Below are 13,393 nucleotides of genomic sequence, written 5' to 3'. Positions count from 1 at the left end.
TTGCTAATAGTTTAAATCAAGATTGAAATAACATTTGAGTCCTGCCAATAGGAACCAAGGAAGTAATTTCTATCAACACTGTATAGCCCAAAATAAACATTTATGACAAATATTGCTGACTGAACTGCATGCCACAGACAAATACTTTATACTTCTGGCCAAGGTAATTACCTACTTTGCACAAAACGAAATTACAGAAGACACTCTATATCTTAAAGTTGGAAGACATGTTTCCTTGTTTAATATTTTTCCGGGAACAAAATGATAATTTGAACAAAGTTAAAGGTGCTTATAATAGTGTACACATGAATTTACTTCCTAATTTCTACTATTTGTGAAATCATTTAGGAAAAAAGGAAATTGACCATGTGCCTTACTTGGATTTTGGACAGCCTAAAACCAATGCTGATCTAAAGTCCAATCTTTGCAGCCAAACTGGCAAGGATAATCTTTGCAGAGTAGAGTGGTAAACAGTATATATTTATATGGATAAATAATATAGCCCTGTGGCCACATTCGTGTTGCAGATGACTGCATAGAAGACTCTTAGAACTCCACTGACATGAATTCTTCTATTTTTAGGGTTCAAGAAGTGTAGACTTTACATAAAGAATAGTAGATATCAGGCATCCAGATATTTTGAATCATCTGCAATAGATGAATAACAGAATAGAATAACATAGGCAGACATCTATTCATAAATGTGCTTTGCAAATGAACTTTTAGAAATAGTATTCAGGGGGTTTATAGAAAAACACTCTTTTAATAAAATCATCTCCAAGAATATCATCTATCCAAGAACAAGGCTTGTAGTTCCCGTCATTGGATTTCTTAAAGTGAAGTTGACAGGAGCAGAGAGCAAGAACAGTAGTTCTGGACCTAAGGGCCTGAAGTTCTTTCATGACAGATGACAAAAATACCCTGCTTCCTTATTCCCTAAGAGGAAAACTGGCCATGAACTTGGAACTTTAGCAAGACACTTAGCAAGATCTCTCATAATCTGTGGTCAAGAAGAAAAATATAGGCTAGATGATTATATAGTTAATATGATTCATAGCTAGCTGAAACAACATATGCACAAAGGTGCTAATTAATGTACTGATATCAAGCTGAAGGAGCTCTCCAAATGTTCTACAGCACTTTGCCCTTTGCCCAGTGCTGCCTTTTATCTATTATCAATAATTTGGATGAATATATAAAATAGTTATCAAATGTATGGGTAAGATCCAAATACATTAGAGCACAGAAATAGAATCTAAACAGTCTGGAGTAATGTGCCAAAATTAATAAGGTAAAGTTTAAGTAGGATAAGTATAAAGCTCTGTACTTTGATCCAAAAAGTTCTGCCTTGCTAAAGAATGGGATACCTAAAATTTTGTGAACCAACAGCATATGGATGTAGCTGTTAAAAAAAGTCCGTTAAATCTTAGGCAGCATTGTAAGAATAGATATTTGTTGGATAGTAGAAGGAACATTGGTTCTAGCATCAGAAAACTCGGTCAAATTCCAATTCTGCTACTTTAGCCATGTAAAGTCTTTAATCCTTACTTTCTTCTCAAGGTTGTTGTAAAGTTAAAATGCTTTAATATGTCTACATTCCAAGCATTTGTGTGTAATGACTATGACTTAGAAAAGTTACCATTTACAATAAAATAGATGACTGCCACTCCATTTTGTCCTAGAAAAGATGGTACTGGGAATGAATTTCAGGTGCCGCACTTACAGGCAAACTGGAGCTACTTACAAAGACAGTGACCAGGATGGGTGAGCAACTCAAAAGAGAACATGAACTGCTGCAAGGACTGAGGATAACTGGCTTAAACAATAGTGGATTCAAGAGACACAATATCTACCTCCTGGAGGGCTCCAAGGAGGGAGAACTATTGATGGAGGATGGAAATTACAAGAATGTGGGCCAGGGTGACCACTTGGTGGGGATGTTGTGAGTGATTTCAGCACAACTGGGTGGTTGGATTACATGGCCTTCATCAAGTCAGTCTGATGTTATATTCCTAGGACGCGTTCAATGAAGTGCTTTCTAACAAGTTCTGCCTCAAAGTAATTCAAAATCATCTTGGGTTGGACTGATTTCTAGCCCTGCAATTATAACACCTTCCCTCCAGCTCTAAGACGAATCTTATTTCTTCACTCTGCCTTCTTTGACCAGTTTATTCTTGCTCTCTACTTTGTGAATTTTTGGTCATTTAAAATGCCATCTTTTTCTGAACTATCCAAAGGACACAATAGAAAGGGTAATTTGTGTACACTTTTGGGGAGATAGGCCAGCAAAGGATGACTTCCTGGTTGCTGAAATAAGAAGGTAAAGTGGGAATTAAGAACAGGAACTTAAGAGCTCCAGAGCTGGAGTTGTGGTCCAAGAAGTAGGGAGGGCGCCAACCCTAGTGAAGGCTTTTATTGAGAATTTTGCGTATTGAGGAGGAAGCAGAGACCAAAGGTCCTCAGCCTTGAGCCTGCTGGCCTACTACAAGAACTCAAAAGTTGTTTGCTCAACGCAAGACTTCCTCTGTTTTCCAGAGGCAAAAGGAGGTCTGGACAAGTTGCTCGGCATCTATCTCCAGCCTGTTCCAGATCTCAACTGGAAAAGTGCCTGGGGCAACCAGAGAGGCTACCCACCTCGGCTGGGCCAGGGCTCTCCCGCTTCCCTCCTAAGTAACCCCAGGGAATTTCTCTCTTTTTTTCCAGCCGCTTGTACGGGGAAAATTGGCAGCGCGCCGGTTGCCAGGGACGCGACTGCCAGTTCCGTGACTGAAGTGAAAGAGGACGCCTGGGGGAGGGACACCAGGCTCTTGACTCGCTAGGGCGTGAAAGCTTATTTGTATAACTTTGTCTGATAGCATCTGATTGGCTGAAGCCAGAGGGGCGGTGGTGGGGTGATTCTGAGGGCCCCGCAGTCGTGGCCCGGGGACCTTTCCATTCTGGAGCAATCCCAGTGTCCGTGAGCTGTTGCACCGCCTCAGGGGAGCTGAGGAGGCCCAGTGTGGGAAGTTTTGTAGGCAGGTGCATGAACCTTCTTTCTCTTATAGTGTTTAAGAAATGTGAAAGAACAAGGGCCAGAGTAAAGAAACTGGGGGACAGAGAGTGACCTCGAGACAGTGAAGAAGGAAAGAAACAGATTAGAAGGGGGTGGAGGCCATAAAGAAGGTGTTAGGGGCTCTCTCCCAAGCTGCCCTCCCCCCCGCCTTTTTTTTTTTGCTGGGATCCCTTTGCTAGCTCATTTCTATTTCCGTTTTCGGAGAGTTATTATTACACTCAACTGGAACTGAGAAGAAAAGAGGCAGAATTCTGGCGTTTCACTACTAAAATCTGAATACCAAGTTTTAATCCAGAGGCATAGGTACCTAAAATATCAAGAAGGGCTGTCACTGGGGACAAAATGCGTTTTAACTAACAAGAGGTTCAGCTACTGAAAACTTGATATGTATTTTTTCTCAAGGTTTTTTTCTTGGAATGCTTTGTATCTCAGTGGACATAAGAATTTAAAAATCAACCCAGATTTTTTTGTACTCTCTTGCTGTCCAAGCATGGCATGGGGGGTGGGGGAGGGTCTGTGACTCATTATATTTCCGTATTTTTAAGACTCCTATCAATGCCTCTAGGCTATGATGAGGTCCTATACTAAGTACAAATAATCTTTGTAAAGTACTTTACAATTCACATAATTTTAAACTCCATTACATTCAACCAAAATTTGGCACTACCCATGGGAGAAGCTTCATTTTATTGATAAGGAAATGAAAGCTGTAAGTTTGTTTCTGTGTGTGCAAAGAGGGAGGGTGAGATTATTTTAATACTTTGATTTATATAATGCTTTTTGCTCTACATTTTTCTTTTCATTGATCCTCCCAAGGACCCGGATAAGTAGGTTGAGCAGGTAACATCCTAATTTTATAGATAAGAAAATATGGACTATAATTTGGAGCTAATAAGGTCTGAGGGGGTGGGTTCCCCAGACTGGGCTGTCTTCGGGGGTCACTGACTTGTGTCCTGTTGTCAACAAGTGAATCCTTATTATACCAAGTCAGATTTTCATTCAAAAGACAATTAGGAAGATGGTTTGTCATGTGAAAAAAAACCCCTTAACTATAGATTATAAGGTGAAAGAAAAAGGGAACGGAATCCCTTTATTATGTGCTCTCTTCTTTTTGGCAGTTTTTGTCCTGCAAGAAAACTGTAGTAAAAACACTCCTGGAAGGTTTTAGAGAAAAACTTTAAAATTAGAAACTTGATGTTGAATTATCTGTAGGACTGTTGGAAGACTGGTAGATGAAGGACATAGCAAGGGAAATGAGATGGTAAAACAAAAACAAAAATGAAAATGGGCTGTGGTTTGGAGTCCCAAAGTGAAATTTAAGGTGCAAAGCCCTTAACAGTTAAATTTAGTACATAGCTTAGGCCCAATTAAATGATATTGCTTTTTAAGAGCTATCTTTGGAAAGGAACATTTTAAATTCACCCTCCAATATTATTGGACACCTTCCCGGACCCTCCTGTTAAATGATTTAAGACCTAACACCAGTCCTAACTACTGTCACCCTCTCCAGCATCTCTGAGTAGCCAGACTTGGACAAAAGTCAGGAATTTTGGCTACTTCTTCCCATGCCACATTTGATCTCTTGGGAAAAAAATGTGCAGATCCAATGGTGGGTCACTTTTCATCCCTGGCAGCAGCTGTTACAGGAAAGATTGGGAGACCTCAACCGGAGGAAAGCAAACGCCTCACAGGCTCCCCTCCCCCAGCAGCCGGCCAAAGCCAGAGCCACAGCAGGAGCACTATGTGTCCACGTGCACCTAGCATGCTCTACCACCCTTCTTACATAAGAGCCCCAGGACAGAGTTGCGGCTGCTACGGGTCCTCTTCCCCGACGGCTAATAATAAACCAAGACAGTAATTTCTGGTCTGCAGCCACTATTGATGCGGGGTTGGGGGGCTCACTTTGCAACTGGGGCGTGTGCGTTTCGGTCATCTCACATTGAGATCGCATTCAAGGTCCTCCCAACCCCGCCACACCAGCCTGTCCTTTTGCGAGTCCGGACGCTAGCGCCTTCTTCACTCTCGCAGTGCCGTGCCCTCCCCCGCTGGCCTGATCTACTCTCGCGCTGGTGGGGTGCGGCTGTTGTAGCCCTGCCTGGCCACTGCGCCCTCCCTCCGCCTGGGTATCAGGCGAGAGGCGGAGCTTGCCAGGCGCGCTCCGCCCCCACCATAGAAAGGTCCCGGAGAGTGTTACTCGCGGTCATCCCGGCTCAGGATTTTTATCTGCACTGACGGGGAGGCGGGAGGAGGAGACACCGGGGGTGGCTCTGATCGCCGGCGACACCTTTCTGGGCTCTATAAATTGAGCACCTGGGATGGGTAGGGGGCCGACGCCACCACAGCCGCCCACAGTTGCAGCCGGTCACTGACTACAGCAGCGCCCGCAGGCAGCAGCCTCCAAAAGCGAGAACTCTGAGCTACTCAGCAGAAGAGGATCTCGAGGAGCAGGAGGAGGTGGGTGCCCCTGTCCCATCTCTGCCCCCGTCAGCATAGGCGCTTGGACTCAGGCTTTTTGGAGGACGACGGGGGTGGGGAGCACCCCTTCGTTCTTGCCGCGGCCCTCGGCGGGCAAAGAGGTGGGACAGCCCGGCTTCCGGAAGCCACCTGAGCGCCGTCCCAAGAGAGCAGTAATCGGAAAGGGAGGTGCGCGCGGGCGGGGGCGCCAGGCATCCTAGCCGAGTGAATAATCTTCTCTTTCGTCCCAGTCTCTCAGCCAAGCCAGGGCTCGACCCACAGACCACGAGCCGCCATTGCGAGCTTTAGGACGCCAAAGCCCTGAGAAGCCGCGCATCCCGCAGGGCAGGGCTGTGAGCGAGACGAGAGTTGGAGAGGGCGGAGGAGGAGCTGAAAATCCCGCCAGTCCGGCTTTAGCCAAGCCCCCGGCGCGGGCCTCTGAGATCTCGTGAAGGCGGGCACCCCCTCTCCCCAGCCGGTCATTCCGTGCCCCTGTGCTTCGGCGCCCGTGCGGCAACCATGATGCAAATCTGTGACACCTACAACCAGAAGCACTCGCTCTTTAACGCCATGAACCGCTTCATCGGCGCGGTGAACAACATGGACCAGACGGTGATGGTGCCCAGCCTGCTGCGCGACGTGCCCTTGGCCGAGCCCGGGCTGGACAACGACGTCAGCGTGGAGGTAAGCAGCAGTGGAGGCTGCCTGGAGGAGGGCACGCCCCCGGCCCCCGGCCCCGGCAGTGCCAAGAGCAGCTTTTTTGCGCCCTCCCGGGACATGTACAGCCACTATGTGCTGCTCAAGTCCATCCGCAACGACATCGAATGGGGGGTTCTGCACCAGCCGCCTCCGCCAGCGGGGAGCGAGGAGGGCAGCTCCTGGAAGTCCAAGGACATCCTAGTGGATCTGAGCCACTTGGAGGGCGCGGACGCCGGCGAGGAGGACCTGGAACAGCAGTTTCACTACCACCTACGCGGGCTGCACACTGTGCTCTCCAAACTTACGCGCAAAGCCAACATCCTCACCAACAGATATAAGCAGGAGATCGGCTTCAGCAATTGGGGACACTGAGGCGGGCCGCCCGCGGCTGCTCAGCACCCTTCCCGGCCCCATCTCTCACCCTCTACTTCCTCAAAGCTGTATTTCTGGCCGTAGGGCGCGATGGGCCGACTGCGAAGTTGGGGAGCTGTGTACGTGAAGGGGGCGCAGTGGGGCTGCACGGAGGAGGGGGCTTCTTTTGGGAGAAGAGAAGAGAAGGAAGTGGTGGCGGGTGGGGGTGCAAATCAAGGATCTTCTTCCCTCCCACGGGGTGATGGGGGTCTGTGTTCTTCTTTGGTGGGGATGGGACTGGGCTGACGCCCTGCATTCAGCCTGTGCCTTTCCTGGAGTTTCTTTTTTGTTCTTTCCGGAGAAGGGCCGAGAAATGGCCATGCCAGGGCGCGGCGCTGGGTTGCCACACTTTGGAGCTCCGCCCCGAGCTGGGTGCTGGGGAAGGCGGGGCACGCAGCAGCCTCCCGCCTCCTGGTGGTTGGGCTGATGGAGGCCGCAGCGTTGCTAGGATTGCATCAGTTTTCCTGTTTGCACTATTTCTTTTTGTAACAGTGGCCCTGTCTTAAATATTTGGAATCTCCTCCTTGCTCTGAAATTTAAGCGATTCCATTGTGATAAGCGCACAAACAGCAATGTCTGTGGATAACCGGTACTACTTTATTAACGATTTTCTGTTACACAGTATAGTTGTCCTGTGGCACGCCTACCCCATGCCTTTCATGCCACCCCTGCCCCCATCCCAGTGTGTATAAGTTGGCACTGTGTCAGCTTGTACGAACCTTGCCACTCAGCCAGTGGAAATGATAACATGAGAAAGTGGACCTATCTGAAATGGAACCAACTGACATTCTATCAGTGTTGTACATAGAATGATGAAGAGTTCCACTGTTGTTATGTCTTAAATTTATTTAAAACTTTTTAAAATCTAGATGTAGACTATTCTAAAAAATAAAAGGCAAATGTGTTAACAAAACTCGACAAAAGTTGTTGCTCTTTAATTTGTCAATGAATGGATTATTAGTTAAATAAAAATAAATTAATTGATTTTATAGCAAAAGTAAAATTTATTTTCCTTCTGGTATTTCAAAATGCTGGATAATCATCTCTCAGCATTCAGATTTGTCTGAGAAGTAGCTACAGACAAAATTACTTACTAGTTTTTATTTCTAGTTCAGTACCAAGGTAGGCCCATACAACACAACAAAAAGTTCATAAATATTCAAAGTATTTAGACATTCATATATTGCATTTTCTAACCAAGTTGACCAGCTTATTAAAGTGCTAAATTAACATTTTGATGTTTTAAGAACCTTAAGCACAAACTAAAGTGTTTTGGGGCATTAAAAACTTATTTTAAAAGTAGAAATGTCTTTTGTCTACTTAGTAGCAGTGAAGAATTAGAAAAGGCCAGCTAATATTAGTGCACACGCCTTGCAGGTCTTTATTTACAAGTGTTTTAGGTTGATCATAAGAGATACTTAAATGTGTTATAACATGTGCTCTGGCTTCTTTTACTAGTTCTTTGTGAAGTACTAAGCTTTGTTAGGCAGCGTCCAGCAATGCTTCCAGTTTTTCAGTGAGCCAGTCTGCAATTATGGACAGCATATCTGTCAAGGCTGCTACTGGGCCCTTGTGAACACTTCTTAGGTGCCATTATGATGCTTTCCTGGGATGGTGGGAAGGGAGAAATACATTGTTCTGTATTTTCTTTATTTCATTATTTGTTTAGGGGGAAATAAGTGTTAGATCAACTTAAGTTTTCAAGCTTGCAGTCATGAGACATCTCTAAGCTCCTAGAACTTGAATTTAAAATACAATGTTGTAGTTTAGAAAAAGGAAAAAAGAGTTTGTTTGTTTTGTTTTTGGTGTGGGCAGCTCAAGTCTATTATCAGCTTTTAGCAGCAGTGAAAAAAATGGGGAAGTTTCAAGACTAGGGTGCCTGCCGTTGCCGGAGAAAGTTAATCGTTAATATATAAAGATAAGCGAGGTAGCTCCAAAAGTAAGAAATACGGCCTCTTGTTTTGTATCTCCTTTAAAATATTGCAAACAAAGAATACAAAGAAAGGAGACCACAGAAGCCATGTCGTAGAAAGAAACTCCAAGAATTTAGAGCCAGAAGGTTGGGTTCAAATCCTCTCGTTACTAGTACTTATTAATTGCGAGTATTTAACCATTCGAGCTTGTTGTCACATTTGAAATTAGGCATAATAATAACTACAATGCTTATTTTATAGAGTTGCAGTGAGAATTAAATGAGACGGTGTAGAGACTGTCTGAGGCTTCAAAGTTTCTTAAGGCACTGCTCAGGGTTGTTGGTTCACGTCTCTGTTGACCCCCTTGACTGCTCCAGGCGTATATGAAGCATGGGACGATATGTCCATTTTAAGGAAAAGCATAGTTTTCAATTACAGACATGAAACAGCAAGTAAACGATTTCCTTTCTCAAGGTCTTGAGGAAGGGCCTGAATTAAAACCAACATCAGTTTGGGAAGATAATATCAAAAAGTTTATGAGATGCTAACTGCAAGTTTTTTTTCAGAATGTTCCTGTAGTATATAGAATACAAAAAGTATATGATAGCAAGATTAAGTCGTAAATAGCTATGAATGTTAACTTTATTTTTGAAAATGTAACTTTATGTAAGAGTATTTTTATATATAAATAGTGAATTAATTTTGACCTAGGAGTCATGATGATCATTGTTAAAAAAGACTGGAGTCTTTATGAACCCATAAGATTTCCCAGGCCCAATAAGTACTATTCCACTGATAGTAACTACTATTTTATTCATCAGTTTATGAAGCAAAACAGGTCAAATCCTCAACAAATTCACCTGTTAGAACTTCTCAAGCTATTTAAATTTTGCTTAACCTCTGAGATAATGTGACAAGGGACTTTATATTTTCAGAAGGTCTTTCCTGAGGAAGCTCAAAGTAGTCTATAGATTTTAAATGTTGTAAACATTGTGTGGCTTCTCCCTAAATTAGAGCTCTCAGAGATGCTGGTTGTATGACAGTGCCCATCCATGTGGCAGTTTGTGACTAAAAGGAAGGCACAGATAGATGAACTGGGCAAAAAGAAACAGATGGCAATTGATTATCATCCAGATATTTACATTCGATAGGAATTTTCTACATGAAAAACTCACACCAAAGCCTTTGAGAAGCCTGCTTTGGCCTCTAAAACAGCTTACTGCTTTGCTCACATGGGCTTTTACATGTTTTACATTTATAGTGTTCCTTAGCCATCTGTCCTAATTTACTCTTTCTCTGAACCTGAACCCAATTGTTAGAGAGCCCATCACAGAAGCTGGGATTATTATTCTTTGGACCAACTTGAAAACTAGTCTAACTAGTTTTCTTTTTAACACTTTTTTTAAGAAATGGAAGTTATTGTCATTTGCATACGCCTCATCATTTCCCCTTATTTTTAGTTGCTGAACAAAAATCATTTAGGAAAGAGCATTTCTCCTCCTCCCGTGCCTTCTCCCTTTCTTCTGTAGTTCTCAAATGTTTGAAAATTAGACACAGTTTTGAAGGCTCGAGGGCTCAAATCTTATATCATACACTCCTTTTTTCTTTAAGGTAATTATCTTTTAATGAGATATCTAGTACATTTATACCAATCATTACATCCTCGTGTGATTTGTTTTGAAGAATTTTGCACCAAATAATGACAGAAGCAATGTTTTCTTTAAAACTTTAGAAGCAATTTTTACCCCCAACAAACTGAAAAATGTGGATCAGGAGATTATGAAAATTTTAAGCATGTAGACTATTGATTACTCTCTTTAAATGAATTGAGTCTTTTTAAAATTTCGAACTTTATGTAGTTTCTGATCAAGGCGAAATTGCTTTAATTTGTAAGATTACTTAAACAAAATTATTTATTTTTTCTTTTAAGATCATATCCATTTTTTTAATAACTCAGAGAAACTGAAAAAGTCATTCTTGAGTTACTCTAAACACTTTATTAAGCCTCCAGTTAGTTCATGTGGAACTATGTAGAACGTTCTGATGAGCGGTGAAGATTATGACAGTCTACTACCAATAACCGCTTCTGCATCTGGAAGCCAGTATCCTTTGCCTCATGCAACTATGACTTCTCCCCAAACCCACTTTAGAGCACCCCCATGCTAGCTCTTGTAAGGCCTTGCGAGTCTCCATAGAGCAAAGAGTCCTCAGAGCTGAGGGAAGGACCAGAACCGTGCCCTACTTCCAGACCACACTTGATTACCTGGGTCCCCAGAGTACCCTGTCCAAATGGCCCTGAGTCCATTCCAAGGATTTCACAGGCATTTGCATTGAGTTTATTCTCTTGATGGTGGACATGCATGGATGGTGGATAGGGCTTGGACATGCAAATGGATTGTCCAAGGATGGAGCTTGTGTAGGAAGATAAGGAGGTGGAGTGTAGGCTGGAGGTTACCCCCACCCCTGGGTTTTAGGATAAACAAAGGGTTTGAAAGCCTACAGAAAGGAAATAAGAGGTGAAAGCAGCTCAAACTTTAAGATGTCTTCCAGTATTGGCAAATGAGGATTTTATGGTTTTTCTCTCTATTTCCCAAATTCCTCAGGAGTCTCCCTGCTCCATTGAAAGAATGCTAGTTAATTAATGAAGTGTTGGTTAAGGAAAAGGAAAACCACATCTGTGCACAGAATTTTTCCAGCTGCTTCCTATTCAGTGCTTGAATGGTAGCAATTATAGTGAAGACCCAAATGGATACATCTTTCATAAAATCTTGAAGATTTCACTTCCTCAATTTTATCTATCTCTCTATCTATCTATCTATCTATCTATCTATCTATCTATCTATCTATCTATCTATCTATCATCTATCTATCTATTTATTTTTATTTTAACACCTACGGCACCTGGTCTTCCTAGGTGGTCTCCCATCCAAGTATTAACCAGGCCCGACCCTGCTTAGCTTCCGAGATCAGATGAGACGGCATGTTCAGGGTGGTATAGCTGTAGACTATCTGTTTTCTTTTTAGTATTAAAAATCTTGGTCAAGTTAGAGCAGAAAACTAATAGTTATGCATCTGTCTAAACAAGGCCTGTTAAAACCACAACTATCTCATCAGCCCTTCCTGTTTTAGCATTCTCTATTCTCAAGAGAAACATTTTTTTTTTGGTACCTTCCTATTCTTTTTCTTATATTTTATTACTTCTTGGTCTATTGTTTCAGAACACTTTGAAACACAGTTTTTAAAATTTATCGGCTAGTGTGCCCAACTTCAATAATCTCAAACTGGTAAGCATTTTCATTGGAGAAAGTTCTTATAATTTAGTTAAGAACAGGGATATAGATGGTAACTTTTTGAACTTGAACTGTCTAGAGAAAGGGCTTTCTAACACAGTTGATAAATAGACTGAAAATAGAAGCAAATCATAGAGCCCAGTTCTTTATTTTAGCTAGCTAAATAAACAATGTTGGGGGTGGGGCATTTTCTAGAATCTATTTTACTTTTCATTACTAACCTTACTAGTGTTGATATGTGCACTTTTATCAACTAGCATGCAGTTAACAGTATGAAACTGAACATGATTCATTTGATGTTTTCAAAGGTAGAAACTAACTTTGTAGCTTTTTTTCCCCTTTTGAATACAACACTGCTGAGGTAAAGAATGTTGTAGCTTGTGGGTGAGCTCAATAGGGCCAATTATAACCTGACTACTCTTCCACCATGTTGAAATATCTGACAGAACTTACTGTGTCCTTGGATAATGGCATTTTTTCTTCTTCTTAGCAGACATCTAATTGAGGAGATTTCCTGTTTCGTAGTCAAGGAAAGATGAAAACAAAAGTACCACACTGTTGCTTCTGACCAAGGTATTTAAAATTTTCCAGTTGATCACAACGCGATATTAATTTTAAGCCTTGTTTTTTAAAAAATGAAACATAGACGTTGTGAAAAAACATGCGTATATTCTATAGTAGCTAAACTATGTGTAGAATGCAAGGAGTGTAGTCAGTGTACTTTAGTCATTCAAAACAAGGTGTAGTATTTTGTGACATGTAATTGACATTGCAGCTTGTAACTCATGTATACTTTGGGGTATAATTTAGTTTCTGTTGATACTTGTTGTGTTTTTGTTGTTGTTGTTGTTGTTGTGTGTGTGTGTGTGTGTGTGTGTGTGTGTGTGTGTGTGTGTGTGTGTTGGGGGGTGGGGAAGTGCCAGAAATTTAGATGTTTAATCCAGGTGTTCGGGACTGGGAGGAATCTCAGAAAGCAGCAGCCCTTTCCTTCTAGTGGGTTTGGGAGTAGAGGAAAAAGCCCACTCCCTGCAGCCAGATTGGGCCAAAATGGAAAAAAGGAGGTGCCAAGATAAGCCTGCCTAATTTAGTCTTTCCAAATTTACCAAATGTCACCCCACCTTCCCTGTGTCAGCGTGATAAGGGGAGTGGTAGAGAAAGGCAAAATGTGTTTTGGGACACTCCCACCACTGGAAACCTGTGGAGTAGGGTGGTAATCATGTTCTTGTGATAGCAGATTGTGGTCCCTTTTCCTCTGGCTAGAAAGGCAGCAAAAATTTGGTTGAAGCATATGATAAGGCTATTTTTGTCAGTGAAGATGGTTGAATAATTCTTAATTCCAGCAATTAGGTGTCCCTCTGTGGACATACTATAGTCCTTTTCTATCACTTTATGAGACTACTGTTTGCCAACTCAGAGTTGACCTTATTTTGAAGTAGAAAGAGTGAGGGACAAAGAAAGACCAAGAAGGGCAATTATATAAGGGAGACAAATAGACTGGAAAAAGAGGAGACTTAAAATGAAAAGAAGAAATCGAAAACTTCCAAAGAACCTGTGGCAAATTTTATTTTCTAAAA

At 42.5% G+C, this 13,393-nt stretch overlaps 1 protein-coding gene, 1 long non-coding RNA gene and 1 pseudogene across 2 annotated transcripts in view; 2 read left to right on the top strand and 1 right to left on the bottom strand.

Moving 5' to 3' along the window:
• Positions 1–5,236: 5,236 nt before the first annotated feature.
• On the top strand, positions 5,237–7,529 carry MID1IP1 (MID1 interacting protein 1). The gene is made up of 2 exons (XM_006918257.3): positions 5,237–5,506; positions 5,758–7,529. The coding sequence occupies exon 2, from the start codon at positions 6,026–6,028 to the stop codon at positions 6,575–6,577; it is 552 nt and encodes a 183-aa protein (XP_006918319.1). The 5' UTR covers positions 5,237–5,506; positions 5,758–6,025; the 3' UTR covers positions 6,578–7,529.
• A 3,889-nt stretch (positions 7,530–11,418) lies between these two features.
• Positions 11,419–11,535, bottom strand: LOC112484925 (annotated as a pseudogene).
• A 268-nt stretch (positions 11,536–11,803) lies between these two features.
• Positions 11,804–13,393, top strand: part of LOC112484908 — a 21,774-nt gene continuing 20,184 nt past the window's right edge. The window contains exon 1 of the long non-coding RNA XR_003048294.1: positions 11,804–12,392. This is a non-coding gene — a long non-coding RNA (uncharacterized LOC112484908). The remainder of the gene's footprint in view (positions 12,393–13,393) is intronic.

The sequence above is a fragment of the Pteropus alecto genome, unplaced genomic scaffold (assembly GCF_000325575.1).
Source record: "Pteropus alecto unplaced genomic scaffold, ASM32557v1 scaffold28, whole genome shotgun sequence".
NCBI classification, from domain to species: domain Eukaryota; kingdom Metazoa; phylum Chordata; class Mammalia; order Chiroptera; family Pteropodidae; genus Pteropus; species Pteropus alecto.
This window is presented reverse-complemented; position numbering and strand designations above follow the sequence as displayed.